The 25,714-nt window shown below is 43.9% G+C and overlaps 1 protein-coding gene across 1 annotated transcript in view; it reads right to left on the minus strand.

The window, feature by feature from the left end:
- Window positions 1–200: 200 nt before the first annotated feature.
- The window catches only part of LOC138644220 (transmembrane protein 151B), a 114,141-nt gene continuing 88,627 nt past the window's right edge, over window positions 201–25,714 (minus strand). Inside the window, exon 2 of the mRNA XM_069732536.1 lies at window positions 201–2,514. Coding sequence (XP_069588637.1) covers window positions 1,081–2,514 — 1,434 coding nt within the window. The 3' untranslated portion in view covers window positions 201–1,080. The remainder of the gene's footprint in view (window positions 2,515–25,714) is intronic.

The raw sequence follows: 25,714 nt of genomic DNA on the forward strand, positions 1-25,714 counted from the left end.
GTTCTCCATGAGATAAGCCACCAGTCGATGTAATTTGGCGTGTTTCTCATAGGAAACACAGGAGCACTCGGCTGAACGAGCGTTTATGTGTTTGGGGGAGTCAGCTGAGATGGCGGTCCGCCAAACGATCATTCGGCTGACAGCCATCTAGTAGCCATCTATTGTGTGTGACCGTAGCTTTCGGCTGAACAAGCGATCAAGATGTCAGACACCTCCTATCATGGTCAGGACTCCTTCCCCCCCACCACCCATACCCATTAAATAGGCAACAATCTCATGTCTAGGGCACCCTTAAAAGTGCACAAACACATTCAGTACCTGTCAGCTGATCAAGCTATTCTTTCAGACCTCGCCATACACCTTAATGCTTTATTTGTCCATGCAGGCATAAAAAAGGATAGGGCATGTTAAATTTCAACATGCCCAATCCATTTTTTCCCTGTATAGTCTGAACAAACATGAAATGCTCAATCGTCTGATGATCTACGGCAGTGGTCCCAAACCTTTCTAACATTAAGTGCCACATTCAGCTCTGAGAGATGGTTGCAAGCCACATCTAGAGCCCTCTAAGCAGTGACATCCTGTCCCCCTCACCCACAGTAGTGTTACCGAGTGCCCGCCATTACTAGTATAATGACAATTACAGATTACCAGTAGAAATCACTCAGAGACAATATGCTCTCCTCCCTTACAGGCAGTATTCTCATATCTAGGGGTTCCCACCTTGCCCTGCTCAGTGCGGAGGGAGTGCTTGATGCAAGAATACCGTCACATCTAGCTTTGAACAACTCTCTAACTGGCATTATCCTTTCTACACCTTAAAATGTTATACATGGCATGGGAGTAATAGGCTATGTGCATCCAGATTTTCTCTTCAATGCAGGACCACTCAGAAATGTCACCATCTGGAGACCATGTCTTTATAGCTATTTGCTAGACCTGGTGCTAATGTACCAAGCTGGCAGATAGCTGTGAGCCACATTGGCTCCCGAGCAACAGGTTGGGGACCCTTATTTAGAGAACATCATTAGGTTTGACAGCCTAATGTGTATGACTACTCTAAAACCCTTGCAGATACTTTCACAAGGAGGTTTCCATGCAAGAAGAGCGATGTATACAGAGGTTTCTGGTTCTACATCCTTCCTGACGATGTACAATGAGCACAGGGAAAAACCGGGCATCGTGGTAAGTGGGTGGATTTTCGTTAACTGCCAGTTGGCTAGAATAAGAGTAGCAACGATCATCTTGACAAACACGCTCTGCTAAACTACTGCTACGGCTCCTCCAAAGTCCTGTCCTGTGAGATCCATGTAGCTGGCACAGAGAGAAGCGGCTGGTGCTGAGAGATAGGTGAGATCGGCCTCCACTGCAACTGTGCATAGCATGGCGAGAGAAGATTGATGAACTGCTGGATGCCCTATTGCAGTCTTCACACCCACGCAAAACACCACTGTAACCGCAAGCAGAGAAGCCATTGCATAGTGACGCATCTGTGAGGTCCATCAGCACCGCCTCGGAGTAGCTTGGAATCAGTTGACGGTTGGTGCAAATGTGCCATTCCAGTTCTGTACTGTCCAGGGTACTGACCCGTGGCATTCTGAATCTGTATATAGGCTCCTCTGGCACGGCTTGTGGTGTGTACTCCATCCCTAAGAGTTTCTCAATGTGATAATGAACATGAGCAGTCCTATATTCAATAAAAACCCTTAATGGCCATGATAACATGAGCAAGGCAGCTGCCCAGAAAGCATAGTGCGAGATGTACCATGGTAGTTGTTCTAGGTTGACGTAGGCAATGACCAACTCTTTAAAATCCACATTTTTTAATTGCATTCCTTCCCTTGCTTCCATATAGTCATCTAGGCCTTCAATCTCGGTGAAGAACCTGGCACGTTGCGTGAGATATGAGTTTTCTGACTCCAGGTTGGCAAAGCTGAAGCACTTGGTGAACTTTAATTTGGTGGCTGGATGGCGATCCAGATCTAACAACTCTTTGGAAATGTCTTTTATCCCACAGTGTGTGTATTCAAACTCTGCTTCGGCCACATGAGTGTTAACCCGCTCGTGGTAGACCTGAGTAGTTGTATAGGCATCACCATGGCGGTAGCGTGTGACTTGTCTAGTGCGTCTAACAAAGTGGTAGCTAATGGCTTTCCACCAGATGCATGGTGTGGCTTGGCGCATACGCTGTATCTGATCATGCACACTACTAACATCAGCTTTATGTTGAAGTTCACTTCTGGCGTGACAGTGCCAACATTCCACCAGGTAGACCACATAGAGCATTGCTAGGAAGGCCAAGGGAATATAAACATATCCATCTGAGCAAGGACTACCATGGTAGATCATGGACCTTCCCTTTAGTGAGCTGTCGAAACTGAGTTTAGTAACACTTGTGACCTGGCACCAGGTGACAGCACAAAGGCAAACAAGCATAAGGATGGACAGAAGGAGACATTTCCAGTGGGAGTCCCGACACATGGAGGCGCTCAATGACTGCTTCTCAGGACGTTGCTGTAAGTGGTAAAAAGAAACAAAAAAAGAGAGGAGAGGGACAAATGAGAATAGATCATTGAAGTATAAATACAATAGTATACAGGTACAAAAATATATATATTAGCGTAAACAGTCTAAACGTTCTTAGAGAAATGGTTCCTACCATCCATTACTTAAAATAGGTATTATAATTTTACATTGTATGTGGGTGCCAGTCCTGCTGATAATCATGACTTGACATGGAAGTGCTGCAACTCCTTTTCCTTACCACCTGTTACTATTTGTTGACTTCCGATATCTATCAATAGGCCATTCTAGCAGAAAGGGCATTATGCGCGTAAATTAAAAGGGAATGTGTCGGTGGGATCAACCATTCTAAGCTGTCTGTATAGACATGTTGAAAGTTGAATAAAATGATACCTTGATATCTGCGATCCGATGTTTTATTCCAGTGAAATTTATGTTTTTCTTAATATGTAAATGAGCTGTTAAGATCTACGGGCAGAACATGGATCTCCCTGTGAATCTGCCTCTAGAGAATTTATCAAATGATTATGTGTGAGATATGTAATCAAGAGAGCAGACTGTCAGTCATTACATGTCTCACACTGGTGATGCCCCTTTCATGTTAAATAAGCTCTGGAGGCAGATTCTCAGGGAGATCTATGCCCAGCCCATAGTTCGACAGCTCATTAACATATAAGAAAAACTTTGATTTCTTTGGAATAAAACATCAGATAACGGATATCAAGGTATCATTTTATTCAGCTTTCTATGAACTACATGCTCATATAGTAAACCTATACAGAGAGCAAATAGCGTATATGCTCCGCCATATTACATATAATAATACCCAAAAAGATAATGGACACCAGAGCTATAAAAGTAACAATTTTATTAAGAGACAAGTTTCTAAAATATTACATAAAAAAGTACAAAAAATGATGCAATGGAAAAGAGAGGGGTAAACCTAGTACCACGCACGGGTATGGTTAAAAATAATGGAGCAAATCAAAAGTGCTGAGTAAGCAAATTGTACATATGCATAAGAAAATCAACTCCCAGGCATGATAAATCTAGCTACGGATATCAAACACCAGATAGAAACTCAAAAAATATATATGGTGTAAATAATAACAAATAAGTAACTATGTCGGGGGGAAGAAAAAGGACTCCAAGCTAAGTAATATAGCAGACAGCAAGGTGGTACAGAGATACACTGAGGAATTAGTCAGAATGAATCCCCTATGATAGAGAAGTAAATAGAAGCAGTGCCAAGCCCTATACCTGCCAAATGGCTGGAGGGGATATAGGTAACATAAGTAACCGGTATACTAGATGACCATGTACCAACCTGCTGCCGCTGCTGCCGTGCGTGGACAAGAGGCCCCGACGCGCGTTTCGCAATGTGGCTTCTTCGGGGGGCGCGCTTGCTATATTACTTAGCTTGGAGTCCTTTTTCTTCCCCCCGGCATAGTTACTTATTTGTTATTATTTACACCATATATATTTTTTGAGTTTCTATCTGGTGTTTGATATCCGTAGCTAGATTTATCATGCCTGGGAGTTGATTTTCTTATGCATATGTACAATTTGCTTACTCAGCACTTTTGATTTGCTCCATTATTTTTAACCATACCCGTGCGTGGTACTAGGTTTACCCCTCTCTTTTCCATTGCATCATTTTTTGTACTTTTTTAACATTTTTGTGTAATATTTTAGAAACTTGTCTCTTAATAAAATTGTTACTTTTTATAGCTCTGGTGTCCATTATCTTTTTGGGTATTATTACATGCTCATATAGACTGCTTAGGAGGATCGATCCTATTGACAGATTCCATTTAAGTAATTGCAATTAAAGCTACGCTCACACATACATTTTGTCATTCTGCTTGCTCCATTTTTAGGCACAAATTAATTTAATGTAAAAAAAAAAACAGATTTATTGCATAGGTTATACCAATGGAAGCAGTGTGCTCCCAATTGATTAAATTCTCAATTCTGACACATAATGGAACCCAGGCTGACCCTAATCAGTGGGGTCTTCCTGCTTTCATTTGCATCTGTTGTGCAATGGATTTGTTTTTTTACATTACTTCAGGAAAACAGACAAACTTAATGTCAAAATGTAAGTGTGAATACATAGTAACATAGTAACATAGTAACATAGTTAGTAAGGCCGAAAAAAGACATTTGTCCATCCAGTTCAGCCTATATTCCATCATAATAAATCCCCAGATCTACGTCCTTCTACAGAACCTAATAATTGTATGATACAATATTGTTCTGCAGCTTAAATTCTGCAAAGCAAGACCCTTCTGTATTTACTGTGTTCACAGGCAGAATATGGCTGTGTAACAAAGCCGGCATCTGGGATGGGCTCAACTTTGGTCCAGGGGTTAAAGGGTTATTTTTGAAAAAATCAAGTTATTCCCTATCCATGGTCTCTGATAACATACTGATCCTGAGAGCAGTGCTCTGCAGTCCAGTCTCATATTGAGTGTAGTTTCACATGTTCATCCTCTGCTCCATTCATTTTGTATGGGACTACTGCAGAGCCCCATTATCGGACTACCAGAGCCCAGATCTCAGATCCAATGCAATGGACAGAGAATATCTTTTTGGGTTTTTTGTGAATAACCTATTAAATTCTGCTAATTTATTTTCCTCTGCATAAAACTTATGGTATTTCGTTATTACATTCATTATTGTAATGTTATATCTTTTTTTTCAATAAAAAGTCATTTATGGATGGTTCCCTAAGATTTGTAAAATATCCTTTTGTGAAAATGAATGTTTTACATGATTGGTCTGCAAATAAATACTATGCTCCAGACCAGTATCTGATAAAATGGAAAGTGCAGCTATTTTTCAGATCTCTCTGTTCAGAAAAAAAATACAAACTTGCTCCCAAGTGGTCTTTGGGGTGTACCCATCCTATAATGTTATGACATTTCATTCTAGGACTATGTGGTCATGTAGAAGGGGGGAGCCTTCATCAGACATCTCTAAATATTTTGTGTGAATAATATTAAATATTATTCGCAAGAAGCAAGTAGCTGATAACTATTGATGAGAGAACGGGCTGGGATAAGGTGTTATCTGAGCATGCTTAGGTGCTAGCAGAGTGACTTTGGCGTGCTCGAATAATGTGTTTTTTTGGTCCCCGTGGCTGCATGTCTCGTGGCTGTTAGATATCTGCAACACATGCAGGGATTACAGAGGCACGTTCGCTCATCACTACTGATAAGAGTATAAAGCAGGGAGTTAATTCTTAATAAACATCACTTTATTGTTCTGTAAGACCTGCTGATATAAACTCTCCCCTTTGTGGCTGAAACCTGTGAATATATTTGTGTAACTGTTACGTGTCCTGATCACCAGCACAGCCAGAACTTGTGATGCCAACCCTCAACACAGAATCACACAGAGAAGGGATCTATGACAGCTTATGTCACGGTCACTTAATAACGAGAAACAAAAAATCTATCTCAATAAAACTCATATATGTTGAAAGTGCAGGGTATCGCAAATAAGAAGATAGCAGCCAAGTGAGTTACCTAATGGTGGAGACAGCAACCCGACGCGCGTTTCGCGTATAGCTTCGTCCGGGGGTAGATGTGTCAACATATATGAGTTTTATTGAGATAGATTTTTTGTCTCTTATCTGATCCCCATTGTTTCCGTCTAGCTGTGCACACCTTTTTGTTATCTGGTCTCTCTATAAATACGGATCTGGCACTGCATGCACTTTCTTGCGAGTATGGCTGCTGCTGCAGAATAAACCATCGGAATACTATTATCCATAATGAGACTGGTTTCACGTTGCTAAGGATTATATTCCTAGTATATAGGGTTCTATTTGCAGCACTTTATTTATCCAATTATGGTCTACTTTGGAGGATCTCTATATTTTTCTATTACGCTCTATATGTTTTATGAGGGCAATGTTTGGTAGAACTATTTAGCATGCCTGTTTGCCATCTCTTTTTATGCACAGTATACGCCACACTCATATCCAATACTATTCTATTTTAGTAGTTTAATTGTGATTCTATTTAATATACTTTTTGCCTTATACTGCGCATAAACTACTATACTTGAATAGATTTATTCAACCTACTCTTTTCTGTACCATATTATTGGCATTTACAGCATTATTTACCTTAATGGTGACTATAATTTCTTTTGCATATTTTTTCTGCACCACCTTTTATGAACTTTAATATTCTGTATTTATTTGTGTTATAATAAAATTTGATTATTTTATGGCCACACTGCTTCTTTTTCGCCTTTTTGGATGTTTAATGTTAGGATTTGATTGGTGGTCACATGATTGCTCACATACTGTTGAAATCCAGATGGTGGAGCCAGGTTCTCCTCCACTCAGGAGCTCCATAGCAGCTGCAAGGTCCGCGCTATAGACTCCCCTCAATGACAAGCCAGGGAGCACTGCAGTGAATATATTGCACAAATAAATGTATACCAGAAGTGAATATACTGCACACATAAATATATTCAAGCAGTGACTGTACCGTACACACAAATATATACCATCAGTGACTATACCACACACATATATGTATACTAGCAGTGACTATACCGCACACATAAATGTACACCAGTAATTACTATGCTGCACACCTAAATATATTCAAGCAGTGACTATACTGCACACATAAACATATACAAGCAGTGACTAAACCATACACAGAAATATATATATAATCAGTGACTATACCGCACACATACAGTAAATGTATACCAGTAATGACTATACTACACACATAAATGTAAACCAGCAATGACTGTACTGCACACATAAATATATACAAGCAGTGACTATACCATACACACAAATATATACCATAAGTGACTATACCACACACACAAATGTATATCAGCAGTGATTATACTGGACCACATATTGTCACGGTTTTACCACGACAGTGTGGAGCCAGAAGACTGCAGAGCCTGATTGCGCTTACTCCGACGCTGAGAAGAAGCACACCTTAATTTTAAATGGGTTTATTTCTTCTGGCAGAACAGGGGTTAATCGACCATATTAGGAATCCCATTGTTAACAGCTCTGCTCGGTTAGCTACTCCCATCCCCTTTATAATCTGGGCTCTGTTGCTCATCCTTGTCAGAGCTAGCTTTATTGCTGCTTTATTGCTAACGGAGGGAAAGGAATTGTAATGAGGAGAGTTGAAGGAGTTATTAGTGACTGTTGTTTGGTTTGTATGTGTGGTAATTCCCTATCTTTCTCTGTTTTAGTTTATTCCCCTACCTTCACACCCTGGTTCATTCCTCTGTTACATGTGAATGAATATTTTGTATGCCTGGATTTTTGTTAACCCTTGTCTGTGCTACCTTGTTTGCTGGGTTGTTATAATACGGTGCACAGGTAGCACCGCCTCTTCCCTGGGTGGGGGAAGAGAACAGACGAAGGTCTAACTTAGGAGATAAAGCAAGGGCGGAGGCCCCGCCATCTTCGCCAACTGAAGTATCCCGGGGAGTAGAGCAAGATAGGGTTCCCCCTAGTGTTAGGGACAGGGAAGGAGCCCTCGGTCCCAGGTCACCCAACAGCTGTGTCATGATACAGTACATACAGCTCTGGCAAAAATTAAAAGACCACCACATCAAAACCCTGTCATTGGCAGCCCCATCTCCAGACCTGAACCCCATTGAAAACCTCTGGAATGTAATCAAGAGGATGATGGATAGTCACAAGCCATCAAACCCAAGATCTAAGGAATTATGTAAATAGAGTTTTCCCATCACATCAGAGAGTTTCAGAGTATTTGGTTTCTTCCAGAAAGAAGCTATAGAGTTTTTAACTACCTATAAGGTGTGTATAAAAACATGTCTCATAGATGGGTCTATATCCTCCAATCCGATGGAAAGTAGTGTAATTTGTGGAGTAAGCACACAGTTTTTATTGAGGAGCTTACTTAAGATCTGTGAGACCCTTCTCCAGAGAGGTTTGATCTTTGGGCAGCTCCAGAAGATGTGTAGCAAGTTCCCAGGTAGTCAGCAATCCCTCCAACATAACGGTGAGAGTCCATGGTTGAAGTGTGAGAGTCTTGAAGGGGTATAGTACCACCTAACAAGTATTTTATAATAGGATTCATGAAGACTCATGGAAATGTGAGTTATATGAATTTTTAGTCGCCCTTTCCCATTGTTCCATATCTTTTGAAACATCTAAATCTGACTCCCATCTAGGCATATAACCAAAAGTCCTTAAGTTGTTGTCCTTACTAAAGTGACTATCGATGTATTTCGTACTCCAAAGAGTCTTATGATCCACATTGTTAAGAAGTAAGATATTTCTGATTTAAATGTGTTATTAATAATGAATTTTTGGGAGTGATCCTTTAGAATTAGAAAGAACATGAAATCTGAAGAAAGCAAATTGAATTTGTTCTTGAGCTCTCTAAATACATATGTCTCTAATTTTCCTAATACCTGAATGGGTCCATTTCCCTGGAATGGCAAACTTGTAGTAAGATGCTATTAAAGATAAAGAAAAATTACCCAGCAAGTGGGATCTATTATAGCCCCTACATGGTTTCGATAGTTTTTTCCATGTGGAAATCAGTGCAGAGAAGATGGGGTGTGATGGCTGGGATATGAGTGTGGATTTCAAAGAGGTGTCCATACGGTAAATCCCTTAGAGAACTGTTGTTATTTTGAGCTATTTCTAATGCTAACCAGGCTCGGAGGAGAATTTTCTCTAAGCCAGAAAGTGCTCTGTTTTAGCAGCTTCATTAAATAATAAGCTGAGGAATATTTGTAACAAATTTTACAAATGATGAATCAGGCGAAAATCTCTGGAAATCCTGAACCTCGCTCGCTTTGGCAAACTAAAAAAACAAATACTTTTTCTTAATAGGCTTCAAAAAAGGCACAAACGGAAAGATGAATTTGGGTCAAACAAAAAAGGCTCCAAACACCAAAAACCCAATGAAAGGCAGGTGCAAATGCAATGATGAACCGGACCCTATGTATTTAGGAGCATAGAACTGGAGCAGGGGAAGCCCTGTGTCCTCAGCAGGTGTAGAACAGAAACTTTTGTAAGGAAGAAGCTGAATAATGTGCATTCTCTCCTGCCCTGTACTGATCAGACAGATCAATGTCAGGAAGGCATAATCCCATGAGCTAGGTATTGCTGCACAGTCCTATCAATAATCTGGCAAAAGGTTTTAACAGTGCTTGGACAGCTCACTGAGAAAGATGCCAGGAAAACTGTACTAAGGAGTAGGCGTGTGAGGAGGTGGAGATTATTTTAAAGTCCACCTGACCTCATGGCAGATGGGCTTTGGGGAGTCAGTCTGTTACTGAAGTGTGTTTGGAGCAGTTGGTCACTGTGTATTGCAGCAAGGAGTGCAGATTGCTGCCTCATGGCAGATATACGACCACGGGAGGAGCAAAAGACCGGACCTGTCCATCAGCCTCCTCCAATTGTAAAACTGCTTTTCTATTGGAGGATGTTGATGGACAGATCTGGTCACCTGCTCCTCCACCATCATAGACAGTGTTTGTCAGTTTTTGAGGAAAGCAAGAAAAAATGGTCAACCCCTTTTAAATACTTAATTAAATATTTCTTTGTTGGGTTACACAAAACATAGAATAATTTTTAAAATAGTGTGGTATCTAGATATTACAGTTTTTAACTTTTTATGGTGCCTTCTGGCGTTCCTATGATTTCCCCTAATGTTGTGGGATAAAGAAAGGATTGTTTGTATCTGTCAGTGCTGGATACCCAATTATAACGTTATAGATAATTCCAAACAGTGAGAACAATGCAGAAGAGTCACAGATACAAGGGTCAGAAATTAGCACAGCGGAGGCTGATGACTCGTGTCAATGGTAACAACAAAACTCCACATTTTTTTTCCAGTTTTTTTTTTTTCCTGGACAACTAGAAAAAAAAAAAAAATCAGTGACAGACAACTTTTTTATGGCCGCATTGGAAACTCATAATGAGTCATTAAGATTATTCATGATATATGTTTACAGCCCGGATGTCACGCCTCTGTTGTCGGGTGTCCCAGGACCAGAGGCTCCTTCCCTGTCCCTGAGATTTCAGCTTGTCATTGAGCCGAAAACTAAATCTGGTCGTGCGCGAACACTGGCGCCATTTCCCAGAAGCCCACCGTGAGGTCAATGTGCACAGTGGGGACTCCACTCCGGCCTCACATTACCGGGACACCCCTTCCTTCCAGCCCAAGGCTTGCAGCATAGCCCCACTCCTCCGCCGCGGCATCCTGCAACGGCAACTCTGCTCCTGCCTCCTGTGACCCCGCTCCACTGCTGCTGCCCCACCCGCCGCTACATTCTGACTATAAAACACCCCCCCCCCCCATTTTCCTCCAAAATTTTGGGAAAAAGAGTGCATCTTATAGTCCAAAAAATACGGTAAATCCCTGAACATATAAACAGTGAGTTGCTTTTACATAGAAATGCACATGTTCATCCTCTTTCAGATGGGTTTCGGAGCAGACCAGCCTATTAGTAACGTCAAATCCTAAGGCTAACATTCCCAAGATTAGCTTTTGGTGAGTTTTTGATGTTGCACCATTTCTGCAACTTTTAAGTAAAATAGGTTTCATGCATTTTAAAAATTTTATGCAGCATAAAAACCTCACCAAAAACTCATCTTGGGAAAGCAGCCTAATTCTGATATATCAGAATCATGGCCATACAGGTGAGCATTCACCAGACTTCTTCTTTATCTGTAATGCATGAGTTGCAGAAGAATTGATATTCCTTTTAGAAGCTTTATATGTGAAAATATTGGACACCACAATATGATTTTATGAGATCTGTTCATAAACTAAAGTGACACTGTGTACGCCTAACAGCTAGCGGACAGCATTAATTTTGTCACAGTGGCATAGCTAATGCTGACAGGGCTGCAGCTATTGCTGACAGAACACGCACAGCGGACAGTGCTTGCAGGTGTTGAGCAGCTGGCACACTGGCTATTGCTGACTTATCAATCTCCTTGGGAAAAATCCGGAATTCACTATACCACTTACATAATACCTGGCATCTCGATGTACGCTATGTTACGTAGATGAGACAGTATCATAAAGGTCCTCTCCACCCAACGCAGGGTTCATCTGCAGAAATCTGGGTTTAAAGAGTATATATATATATATATATATATATATATATATATATATATATACATACTATATATATATATAGTATGTATTTTTATTTATTTTTTTACAATCACCCTTTTAGTCTGGAGCTATTTTGGATCTTGATGACACAGATTTATTTTGCTTTTTTTATTACCATGTTCTATTTTTCTGTTGATGTTGGTATATGAAGACTTGTTTTCTGCTTGACAAGTTGTGATTTTAATTGCACCATTTTGGGGTATATACACTGCTCAAAAAAATAAAGAGAACACTAAAATACCACATCCTAGATATCACTGAATGATATATTCCAGATGTAAATCTTTATTCATTACATAGTGGAATATGTTGAGAACAATAAAACCTAAAAATTATCAACGTAAATCACAACTAATATCCCACGGAGGTCTGGAGTTGGAATGATGCTCAAAATCAAAGTGGAAAATTAAGTTACAGGCTGATCCAACTTCAGTGGAAATGTCTCAAGACAAGGAAATAATGCTCAGCACTGTGTGTGGCCTCCACGTGCCTGTATGACCTCCCTACAACGCCTGGACATGCTACTGATGAGGCGGCGGATGGTCTCCTGAGGGATCTCCTCCCAGACCTGGACTAAAGCATTCGCCAACTCCTGGACAGTCTGTGGTGCAACGTGACGTTGGTGGATGGTGCAAGACATGATGTCCCGGATGTGTTAAATCGGATTCAGGTCTGGGGAATGGGCGGGCCAGTCCATAGCTTCAATGCCTTCATCTTGCTGGAACTGCTGACATACTCCAGCCACATGAGGTCTGGCATTGTCCTGCATTAGGAGGAACCCAGGGCGAACTGCACCAGCATATGGTCTCACAAGGAGTCTGAGGATCTCATCTCGGTACCTAATGGCAGTCAGGCTACCTCTGGCGAGCACATGGAGGGCTGTGCGGCCCTCCAAAGAAATGCCACCCCACACCATTACTGACCCACTGCCAAACCAGTCATGCTGAAGGATGTCGCAAGCAGCAGATTGCTCTCCACGGTGTCTCCTGACTCTGTCACATCTGTCACATATGCTCAGTGTGAACCTGCTTTCATCTGTGAAGAGCACAGGGCACCAGTGGCGAATTTGCCCATCCTGGTGTTCTATGGCAAATGCCAAGCGTCCTGCATGGTGTTGGGCTGTGAGCACAACCCCCATCTGTTGACGTCGGGCACTCAGACCATCCTCATGGAGTCAGTTTCTAACCGTTTGTGCAGACACATGCACATTTATGGCCTGCTGGAGGTCATTTTGCAGGGTGCTCCTCCTGTTCCTTCTTGCACAAAGGCTGATGTAGTGGTCCTGCTGCTGGGTTGTTGCCCTCCTTTGGCCCCCTCCACGTCTCCTGGTGTACTGGCCTGTCTCCTGGTAGCGCATCCAGCCTCTGAACACTACGCTGACAGACACAGCAAACCTTGCCACAGCTCACATTGATGTGCCATCCTGGATGAGCTGCACTACCTGAGCCACTTGTGTAGGTTGTAGAGTCCGTCTCCTGCTACCACGAGTGTGAAAGCACAACCAACATTCAAAAGTAACCAAAACATCAGCCATAAAGCATTGATCCTGAGATGTGGTGTGTGGTCCCCACCTGTAGAACCACTCCTTTGTGTCTTGAAAATTGCCAATAATTTCCATCTGTTGTCTATTCCATTTGCACAACAGCATGTGAAATTGATTGTCAAACAGTGTTGCTTCCTAAGTGGATGGATTGCCCCTAAAGGGCTTCGGGGTACTCGGTACCGGGTCCTGAGTTCACACTGGGATGTCACGGCGGCGACCCGGTTTGTGCCTCTGGAGCGTCCATGTAAAAGGGGAAAGGTCTTTTAAGGGAATAAAGTTTGTGTTCGTGATGCCACCTGTGGTATTCAGTCACTGGGGACCGACGCCGCTTTAAAGGGTCCTCTGGGGTGATGTTATGGCAGCTAGATGGTATGACTAGATGGGCAGCACGGTGGCGCAGTGGTTAGCACTACAGCCTTGCAGCGCTGGGGTCCTGGGTTCTAATCCCACCCAGGACAACATCTGCAAAGAGTTTTGTATGTTCTCTCCGTGTTTGCGTGGGTTTCCTCCGGGCACTCCGGTTTCCTCCCACATTCCAAAGACATACTGATAGGAATTCTAGATTGTGAGCCCAATTGGGGACAGTGATGATAATGTGTGCAAACTGTAAAGCGCTGCGGAATATGTTAGCGCTATATAAAAATAAAGATTATTATTATTATTATTATGACTTCCCACAGATGAAGTGTATCCCCAGGGTTCCCGGTGTGTAGATGGAAGATGGTGAGGAGTGCAGTAAAGAATGAGGACACAGGGTGGCAGTCTCTTTACCTTGGTTTACTGAAGACTTCAGCATCCACAGTCCAGAGCACCAGATCACAGGGCAGGCAGGGTCTGGCCGGCTTGAAGGCAAGTTAGGAGTCCCCTTACCCAGGTGGAAATCAAAAGCCTTCCTTTAGCGCTGTAGTGTCATAGTCCCTTACTGCTAAAAGCTCACATAAGGTCCTCACAGATGTTGTCTCTCTGTCCCCCAGGTAGGATAGGACATAACCCGTATGACTGGTGGCTTGAGGCTGTTTATAGGGACTCTAGCATGCCCCGGCCTCTAAGGGGTGCCACTGTGCCTCCTGGGTGTTAGGTCGGACAGGTAACTTGGAGCTGTCCTCCGGTCTCTGATGTAAGTCATAGAGTGCCTTACGATCCTCAGTGTTCCGGCTACCGGTCCTGTGCCTCAGAAGGAGGCAGCCTGCTCGGGGCTGGTCTCCCTCTGATATCGGCTCCTGTGCTTTGCTCTCCTGCACGCTCTCTGCAATCAATTCGGCTTTCTGAATGTCTCTTTCCAGGAACTGCTGCACTGGGGTTACACAGCTCCGTAAAACCTTCGCCTCCTTCAGATGGCTCCTGTCTGCTTCCTGGCAGGAACCCTCTGGAAAACTGACTAACTCTCCCTACAGACTACCAATTATATATATATATATATATGTTACTATTATTGTATCATACAATTATTAGGTTCTGTAGAAGGACGTAGATCTGGGGATTATTATTATGACGGAATATAGGCTGAACTGGATGGACAAATGTCTTTTTTCGGCCTTACTATGTTACTATATGGGGAGTCACCTAGTAAATAGGATCAAAAGCTCCCCCTGGTGGCCTGGAGTGTGAATGTGTTGAATGTTTGTGGTACCTGGTTACAGTTATCCCTTCTTGCCTTCAAGTGTAACATCACTCTCCCCGTGAGGAAAGCAATGCTTACTGTGACGACCAGGACCCTAGGGCGCCACGTGGACAGTTTGATTTCACAGAAGTTTGATTTACTTGGAGTTATATTCTGTTCTTTAAGTCTTCACTTTATTTTTTTGAGCAGTGTATAAAGGGTTGAAAAATACTTTTTTTTTTAAAGTGATTTTAACTTTCAATTTGATTTGAACTTTCGAGAGCTTGCTCACCCATATAATGCAATATAACGTATATATTTGTGTAAATCTGACATGGTGCCTCAATGAAGTAATGTTGGAGGTCAAGGGTGCTCTTCCATGGGTGATCATGTCATGGGTCCTCTTTTTGGTAGGACACATGGAGTGAAATGATACCATGATACAAAAGCTTACGGTTAGAACACAGGGGATGATTTTTGTATCTATATAAAGGGGGAGTATTTTGGCATGTTTATGGAGTTGGGTGTGAGCATGTACATTGTAATGTCACGCCCTCTTGGTGAGGTGAGGCAGAGACATCACAAAAGCTTCCATTGGAACACGATCAGCCTGACCACAGTGGTGGCAGAGACTCCCTGCACTGGGACACCTGGGTAGGTGGAGAGTAGGTGTCCTTACACAGTGATCATGAGGCTGGTGAGATGGGTTCGGGGTCTACCTGCCTCGTGCAGAGTGAGATCTGAGAGAGATACACATAAGGGCTCATGCAGATGTCCGTGAAACTTGGGCCAAGCACGGACGGCAATGCGCAGGCCGTTCTTGCATATACCTAGGAGGCTGCCGACTTCAGGTTGGGAGATCAACGGACAGACTACATTGCGGCCTCTGCTCAAAGAGACGTCTGCATGAATCCTAACTATAACTCTGGTGATTAGGGGTGTAACCGCCTGAAAACTGTAATGGTTTAAGTCACCACTTCAGAGTTCCTGTAGATTGTACTGTTCAAACTAAAGGCTTTAAAGGGAACTTAACAGCATAAATTACCCCCATATTGTCAGGAGTGCTGTATCAGCCTCCTAATAACATTTGTAGTCATGTTGTTATCCTACATTATTATTATTTATGTAGTTACCGCAAAACCGATATTTAATTTTGGTTCTCCTGTACCCAGTCTAATCCAGGAGCAGTGTCAGTGTGATTGATAAACCAGCTTGTCCAGGGAGGAGAGGAAGTGGGATGACTTGTTATCTTCCTCCCTGCACATACTTGAATATCATTCATGCTGCTGTCGTACCAACAAAGTGCTGGGATAAGTGATGGGGCTTCCATTTTGATAAAATCCCTGTTTTCTCTGCTGCAGATTTAGTAGAGCTCTAAATGCTGATCCTTGTATAACCCCGCCCACACCACTGGTTGGCAGCTTTCTGTGTACACTGTACATTGACAGAAAGCTGCTGATCAGTGGTGGGTGCATGGTTGGACTAGGAGGCACAAGACATCTAGTCCTGTAATACTCCTAGTAAAAAAAACCAAAACACTGGAATTGATTGAAACAGAAACTGTCATGATACAGACCGGGTTTTGAGTCCTTTTTTCCCGGTCTGGTCATGTCAACAGTTAAATTAACCTTTCTCAGCCTCTGTCTGGGTTCAGGTTGGCTTTTTATCTCTGCTGCTTCCTGCAGGCGATGACAGTTATAGTTTTTGCCTAGTACTGCTGTAGCTGACTCTGATTGGTCTGATTTGTCCTGCTGCATTGCGGTCTGAACCCGTGTCTCTGTTTTCCCCTATTCCTGTCTTGACTCCGTGTTTCCCGATAGTGTGCTGACTCCCTGGTTTTGACTTGGCTTGTATCCTGACCTGCTTCTGTCTTTTGTCTTATCTGCTCCTGACCATTACTGACTCCTTGGCTTGTCTCTGACCGTGAGTTTGCTTATTCCTTTGGTACTGCGCTACAGTCTAGGATTTGACCTGGCTTGTTTTGACTATTCTGCTGCCACCTGTGGTAGCCTCACTGCTACACTGCAGGACAGCTCTGTAAAGGTGCAGTCCTGCTTCCACTCTACTTCCATCTAGTGTAACCTGCAACTACCTGCATTGCAGCAGCATGACAGAAACACAGCCTACTAGGTGATACATCACTGGAATCAGTGTCTCTGCCTCTACATCAAGCTGCTTTCAGATTACATGGTAAAAACCTGCAACTAGATTCCCTTTAAGAACACCCTGAAGAGAGGACCCAGTTCAAAAAATAAAGCTCGCACTATAATTTAGAAAATTCTGTATTTGTTTAAGATTGTAATACATTTATCAAATAACAAGGATGACAATCTAAACCTTAGGGAAGTTTGTTAGGCAATCCACACATGTATTCAAGTTGTCTAGCAGCCACAAATCATGCAGGTGTGTCGACAAACTAAATCTCCGAGCACATCAAAATACTTGGAGACCACCCGAGCGTGATCGGGAAATCTTGAGTAAGGAGTATACTCGCTCATCACTAGTGGCTGACAATAGCAGGGGAATCCATTATTTGCACGCTGACCTTTCCCCTTCACTTATCTATAACATCACTAAAAACCATGTGAGCGGCGCACTAAACGGTACGATATCGTGTAATTCTTACAGCAATCACATCAGCTATGAGCAGAATTTCTAGCATTTTACACCATTTTATTCTGCTCTAATGTCATACAGTATATAATTAGCAGTAAGCAATACCTTGAAGAATAATGTTCCATTTCATCAAAATAACACACATTGAAGAATGAAAGCTAATTTAAGGATCCTCTTATTTCCCTAAATAGACAGTTAAACAGATGCACTCAATTCATAAGTGCATTTATAAATCAGAGCGTGGGCAGCCATGTTGTCAGATGGAAAAAAAAATCTCTATAAATAGCAGAGGCAATAATATATCCTATATGGACATATGATTTAAAGTGAAAGGGATGTGTCATAAAAACTTCATGTAGACATGATAAATTGGGAAGCTCCATGTCAGGCCCTCTATGAGCCAAAATGGGAAATCATTAGGGACTAGGTCCTGCCCTTGCATACTGGCATGCTTCCTCTTGTGATGACAACTGGGAATTCCAGAAGTGGGACCTCCATTGGTCAGATTATCAGTGGGTTACCTGTGGATAAGGGTTTGTGTTACTAACGGGGTTGTTTGACATTAAACAAGATTTGGGCTTAGGTAGTTGATAATGTAAGATAAAAAAACATTACTTATCTGTTGAAGCCTTTGTTACTCCAGTGGAGCCTCACCACTGCTACTGCAGAGGCAACATGTAACCTCTGCAGGCAATCACTGGTCTCAGTGGTGATACAAAGGTTGATAGCACTAGATCAATGTTGTCTGATCTTGCCCCAGCCCTTGAAGCAACGTCTTTGCAGCCGCTTAGGAATTACTTAACTTATTTTAACTGAGCAAGACAGGTTATCAATTACCTCCAGGACTTACGGATAAGTGGGTGTCCAACCATTGGGACCCATGGTAAACGGCAGATAAGAGAATTTTCATCCCAGACTGGGAACTTTAACCCTTGTTAGAAAATGGAGTGGCAGGTAGGATACCAGATTGTCATGCTATTCATCCTCTATGGGACTGTATTATGATAGTGTAGCAACTCATGCGGGAAAATAGGTAACAGACTAAAAACTGCAACTGATCCTGCCGGTGCCTGTACAAGCTAGAAATCCTGACCCCACAGTTCCTAGTGGTTCCTGCGTGAGCTGAAATTGCCCTAAACAAACACTAGATTATGACAACATGGACCTATGCTACTTGAAAGGCCGTCGAGAGATTCATGTTCCTCCTAAAGAACTAGAGGGCAAAGAAGAGTGCAATCGCCTACGGAAAGGAAAATGTGTTGAAATAGAAAAAGATCATAGAGTGTGTAAAACAAACCTTGAAATATGGAATAAAGGATTAAGCATGTTCTAGAATATGCCGCCTACTTCCTAAAAAGAAAGAGAAGATAGGTGCAGGATAAAGTACATAAACAGCAGAGGGATAAACCCTAGATGGTCTTTCACTGATTGACTTAAACTATAGTATGGCTGGACATCCAAATGAGACTTTTACCAGCAGGAAATACCAGCAGGGGGAAAGAATATAAAGCCACACCCAAAAGGCGATAGGGCAGATAAATGAGTAAATTAAAACACCCCTTACCATAAAAACACTAAAGCAAGGATAACAGAAACTAAACACCCAGAGAAAAGGTGTATCTGCGGAGGACAGAGAAGCCAACAACAAAGCACAGGTTCAAGGGTTCAAACCCAGGCGCATGGCAGATTGCCAGAAAAAGTTGAGCACAGTAATTGTCAGCCCAAGAATAGAGAAGTGGTAGTGGTCGAACGGGGTTAAAAGTGCAATGTTCTTTCAATAAATGCGGTTCCCAATAGTGAGACCACCACCAATCAATGAGTTATAGCCTATCCAATGTAAAGGTGATAAATGGGTTGTTCGGTGAAAACAATTTCACATAATAATATAGTACTTGATATGACTGATAAATCTGTCTTATGTAATTTCAACCAAATTTTTGCAAAAAAAACAGGTTTATACTTCTTTGGAGGAGTGACTGAAGCTCTGTTTGTATAATGCCCCAGTAATCTGTCTCAATGTTTTCATCAGTCATTTCATCAGTCAGCAGTAGGTGTGCAGAATTTAGCAATTTAAAATTCTCTCTGTGCAATTATTTGTGAGGAGACACTGATTGTTTCATGGTGGTGTAATAAAGTGCAGGGTTGAGTATGTCACCACGGAACAGACAGTCCAACTGTTGAGGGGAATTTATTAACAGGAATAAGATTCTCCTCGCAGGGAGTAAACGGGAGTAATAGAGATAAAGCAAACAGTAAACAGTTAAGCGGAATCGAAACGGTTCTTGTAACTTATCAGTCCAGGGCGGTCCTGACTGAAGGGTCCTTATTCCAACGCGGGTACAGTCACCAGCAGCACTTGAAGATCCTGAAGTCTCTCCTCTGTCTCCTGGGAACTGGAGACTCCGGGGTTAAGTCTTTGAAGTCTTTTCTCCCAGTGAAGCTGGAAGCAGGATGTAACACAGCCACTCTGCTGGGAGTCTCTTCACTAAGGTTGGTATCTCAGCCTCAGTGCCCTCACGGGAGCACTCTCTTTCAGGGAGCACGGTGCTGCAGCCTGCTCTCCCTCTGGCACCCTGTCCCCTCTGTCTCGCGCGCTCTGCTCTCCCGCTCTTTTTTGACCACACTCCTCTCTCTTCCTCTCTGCCCCCAGCAGTCACATGGTCCCTTCTGTCCAGGGCAGAAAGTCTTCTCCCCTACAATCCAGCTGTCTGACTAAGTGGTTCCAGGTAAGGAGCAGGGAAAGCAACCTCCTTACATTCCCCCTCTTGAAGCTCACCATTCCACGGGCGAGGACTCTTCGTACTTCTCTTTGTTCTTTTGAGGGGAGTCAGATACCTGCAATTCTCGCATCTCCTTCTGCCTTTCTTATTTCACATACTGCCAAACTAAATGGTCTAGGAGTTGTTCATCAGTCAGGTTGAGATATTCTTCCTCTACCTTGTTGGCAGCCATAGAAGAAAATTCCTCAGACAAATTTTGTGTTGTCACATTAAATTTTCCAACGGCATCCACTGTCCTCTTCTTCTTTTTCTTCTTCTTTTTGGCTTTGCAGCTAGCAGATGTTTGCATAGACGATTCGTCCTTTTCCTTGTCGTTATCGGAAACTTTAGGGACTTCTTGCCCAGGCTCCTCAGTCTGGGGGCATAGTACAAGTAATTCTTCTCCATAGCTCCCCCTCTCTTTGACAGGAGCATTCTTGTCTAAACTAGAATCAGATGGATTAAGACCATGCAGGCCGGACTCTTCGTCATCTGCATCAGGCTCTGCAGGCATCACTTCCCAGGGCCTCTCAGCCACACGCCCTGTCTCACACAGCAGTTCCATTTCCTCTGTCCGATCAGGATCTTGTGAGCTGACAGCCAGCACACTCTTTACCTCAGGGGGCGACATCAGTGTTTCCTCCTTCTCATTGACTAGGACCTTGAAAACGAGCGTCGCAGGAACACTTGGCACTTTTTCCCCTTCTCCTGGGCAACCAACATTGTGGTACTGTCTTGCTCTAGGTGGGGCTCTTTTCCTGTCATACCACTCTCTCTAGGGGCGACGTTCCCTCCAGTTAGCAGGACCCACAGAGGGGTGAGCGGATCTCTGCCACCGCTCTCCTCGGGTAGGGCAATTTCTGGACATGTGTCCCACCCTTCTGCACGACCAGCACTCACGTCTGCGTCTGTCTGGAGGGAGCTTTAGTCTGGATCGTCGACCTCGGCGGGAGACATCTCTCATCTGCAGATGCTCTTCACCCCAGGATATGGAGTTACACTCTGGGGCCACCACTGAAGCCTTCTTCATGCTACGCACCTCTCCGCTATCTCTTTCTGGCTGCTTCCGCACATTACCTCGGGATATGCTGCTGGTCCCAAAAATGGCAGTCAGGGCTTTCCCCAGATTCTTCTTATCTTCAACCGGGAATCCCGGGTCCATGTCATCTCCTCTTCATTCTGACTCGGTGCTCCGCAATTGTAGCATGTCGGCAGTCTTCTTCGCCGAGCGGCACTAGTCTCACTTTGGGAGGCGGTCTCTCTCGCACCGGAGGACTGTACTCCGCAACAGGGGTCTTCTTAAATTCAGCCACTTCCTCACGGACCCGCTTAACCTCCTTTAAGTCTTCTACCCATTGAGGGGCTGTTACCTCCCCGCTCCATACCTTCCCCACTGGCACTACCACCCCTTGCTGTTGCTCGCACGTGTGTGCCTCACTCCCGACCTCAGAGAAAGTCATATCTGGCTTTACGCGCATGTACTCTCCCAGGGCCTGTTTCATCACCACATCTTGCAAGCCTGTCACCAGTTGGTCTCACAGCACAACGTCAATTGCCCCCACACCTACGCTGTCCTTCCGTATGATGGCAGTATGAAACTCCTGCAGGGCATTTATATATTGCGTCACGGTCTCCCCCTCTTTGTACCTGGCGAAACAGTCGCATGTCGCATGCGCAGCTCCCCTACATCAGTGGGGTCCCCATGCGTCTCCTCAAGCATACGTAATACTTTGTCCAGGGTATCTCTCGCCTGGGGAGTCTGAGCATAACAGAGTCCCGTGCATCCCACTCTAGGGCCATCACAGCTATTTCCGCAGAGCCGGCGTCATAGGATGCATCTGCATCATCCCTCGGATGTGCTCCGTCCAACTCCACAACTTGACACTGCTCCCCGAGAATTTTGGCAGGTTAACTCAGTGATTTTCAACCAGTGTTCCGCGGCACACTAGTGTGCCGCGACACATGGTCTGGTGTGCCGCGGGGAACGTTCGTGGCGTATCTAGGGGGGGGCAGCCGGGGCATGTGCCCCGGGCGCAGCCGGCAGGGGGGCGCAGTTGGGCCGCCTAATGTGGCAGTCCAAAGTGTCTCCCCCGGCGGCTGCATTCTGCCGCCCCCGCACTGGGAGTCAGCTGTTCTCTGTGCCGACTGTCAAGCTGACAGCCGGCACAGAGAAGCTGCAGCGCACCGGCTCACAGACATCTACCAGCTGCGAGTACAAATGAGGCTCTGACCGCTGGGGGGGGATTTATTCAGTGGGGGGGATTTATTCAGTGTGTGTGGGGGTATTTATTAAATGTGTGTGGGATTTATTCAGTGTGTGTTGGGGAGATTCAGTGTGTGTGGGGGGATTTATTAAGTGTGTTGTGGAGATTCAGTGTGTGTGTGGGGATTTATTCACTGAGTGTGGGGGGATTTATTAAGTGTGGGGGTAATTTATTAAGTGTGTAGGGGGATTTATTCAGAGTGTGGGGGGGATTTATTAAGTGTGTGGGGGGATTTATTAAGTGTGTGGGGGGATTTATTAAGTGTGTGGGGGGATTTATTCAGTGTGTGTGGGGGGATTTATTAAGTGTGGGGGGGATTTATTAAGTGTGGGGGGATTTATTCAGAGTGTGGGGGGGATTTATTAAGTGTGTGGGGGGATTTATTCAGAGTGTGGGGGGATTTATTAAGTGTGTGGGGGGGATTTATTCAGAGTGTGGGGGGATTTATTAAGTGTGTGGGGGGATTTATTAAGTGTGTGGGGGGATTTATTCAGTGTGTGTGGGGATTTATTCAGTGTGTGTGAGGGGATTTATTCAGTATGTGGGGGGATTTATTCAGTGTGTGTGGAGGGATTTATTCAGTGTGTGTGGGGGGGATTTATTCAGTGTGTGTGGGGGGGATTTATTCAGTGTGTGTGGGGGGGATTTATTCAGTGTGTGGGGGGGGATTTATTCAGTGTGTGTGGGAGAGATTTATTCAGTGTGTGTGGGAGAGATTTATTCAGTGTGTGTGTGGGGGTTTATTCAGTGTGTGTGTGGGGGGTTTATTCAGTGTGTGTGTGGGGGGTTTATTCAGTGTGTGTGGGGGGGGTTTATTCAGTGTGTGTGTGGGGGATTTATTCAGTGTGTGTGGGGGGGATTTATTCAGTGTGTGTGGGGGAGATTTATTCAGTGTGTTTGGGGGGGATTTATTCAGTGTGTGGGATTTATTCAGTGTGTACGTGGGGGGGCTGGAATTTATTTAGCATGTGTGGGGCAGGGTGCATTTATTCTGTGTGGAAGGGGATGGATTTATTCTGTGGGGGTGAGTGGGGAGATGGGGGTGGACACAGTAGCGAGGGGAAAAATGTGTGCTGACACAGTATTGGGAGCAACGGTGATGGGATGTGTGAGGACAGTATGGGGAGTCGGGGGAATGTGTGAGGGGGAATGTGTGAGGGGGGAATGTGTGAGGAGGAAATATGGAGAGAGCAAAGGGGTATGTTAGCAGGGGGGGATGTACATGAGGAGGCTATTAGAAATGTGTGCAGACAGTATGGGGGGATGAAAGTGTGAGTGGATACAGAATAGATACTGAGTAGTGTGAGGGTAACAGCCAGGAGGAGACAGTATGCCAAACAGGAGTGTAATGAAGGGGCACAGTAGAGAGACTGGGCTCTCTATGAGGAACACAGTATGAGAAGGCAGTGTGAAGTATAGAAAAGAGAGAGGGCAGTGTGGATGGCATGTCCCATAAGAGGGATAGTGAGGGTCATATTATGTGCTGGGAATAAAGTGAGGGGCAATTATTTACTCAGGGGCTCAGCCTAGAGCAGATATTTTTATTCCGGAGCATTATAATAACACTGCTATCTTTAAGGGTGTTGTGTCGGGATGTGCTGCAGAAGACAGGAGAAGATGGAAGTCTGCAGAAACGAGCTCTGCTGGTGGATGAGAAGAGTCATCATGGCATCTGGACAAGGTGAAGATGAAAAGAAAGAGGTGACTCCACAAACAACGTCATCTATCAGGTACCTGGATGTAAATGTGTTTTTTTTGTGATACTAATTCTCATATTTTTATTTATGTTAGGAACATTAAAGGGGATGTCCAAGGTTGTGATGAGTCTGCAGTCATACTATGTGACTGCAGACTTATGAATTCTCACAGTGCACACTGCTATCATCATTCTCTGATGTTGGTGATTTACATACATGCGGTCACGTGCTGACTAGACATGTGTGGCCTCATTCAATGAAAATGAATTGACTGAGGCCGGACACGTCTAGTTAGAATGTGGCCAGAAGTATCCAAATCACATACTTGTGCTGTCATGACCGTCCACTCTGGCCACCGGCAAGGGAGAATCCTAAAAGTGTGCAGTGCTTGCGCTGTGAGAATTCAGAAGCCTGCAGTCACATAGAATGACTGCAGACTTTCATCTCAAACCTGGACGCACCATCTAATATATAATTGCCTAGAATACTACTTCCTGCAATTTGTGCCAACTTCCGTGGCTTTGTCCGGAGCTAATGTCCGGAGCTAATGTCCGGAGCTAATGTCCGGAGATTAATTGCCTAGAATACTACTTCCTGCAATTTGTGCCAACTTCCGTGGCTTTGTCCGGAGCTAATGTCCAGAGCTAATGTGCGGAGATAATGTCCGGAGCTAATGTCCGGAGCTAATGTCCGGAGCTAATGTCCGGAGATAAGTGACGTCAACAGTGTCCAGTGTCTGATTGGTTGCCGCCTGCTGCGAGCGACCAATCAGAAACGTGCCGTACTGTGACACACTCCGCCCGCCATTTTGGTGTGATTTTTGAATTTTTACCTCACAGCAAGTTTCTACTGCGTGGAGGCGGGCCCAGTGACGTTGCTCTTCAAGCTCCTGCCGAATTTCGTCAAAAAAATGATAATACCATTTACCAAAACTATATATATTTAGTTGTGAAGTGGATCAGTGACATTTTCACACCAATTTTGAACTTTTGTTTGGTGTTTTCTCCATATACTGCCTATTATTTTTGTTCTTTCTTACTATTATTTATTAATTGTATTATTCTTACATTTGAATAAATAAAGTATATATGGATTCTAGACTCCCGATTCTTTAGAATCGGGCTGCCATCTAGTTTAATTATAAAATGAAGCCCTGTAGCCAGTCCAAACAACGTGTAATATCCTAACTGTCAGGATTAAGCTCTGCTCTCAGGTTCCAGCAACCATCACATGGCCACTTCACTCATATGTGATTTTCATATTTGCTGTCATGTGACAATGAGGTGTTCTTCCTGCTTCTCACAGATTTTCACTGAACATTCAGAGAATTAGGGAGAGCAGCTCATTGGCGCGTGACTAAGTGTACAAATCACGTGGGGGGTGGGGGGGGCGCCAAACTGAATTCTTGCCCCGGGTGCCAGAAAACCTAGATACACCTCCGGGGTTAGGGACCCATACAGCTCATTATCCGTTGCTGGAAAGGACATGACTTTAAAGGAGCAAGAGGAACAAATTGAACTGAAGCAAGATCGCGGTTTAAAG

This window comes from Ranitomeya imitator, chromosome 1 (assembly GCF_032444005.1).
Source record: "Ranitomeya imitator isolate aRanImi1 chromosome 1, aRanImi1.pri, whole genome shotgun sequence".
NCBI classification, from domain to species: domain Eukaryota; kingdom Metazoa; phylum Chordata; class Amphibia; order Anura; family Dendrobatidae; genus Ranitomeya; species Ranitomeya imitator.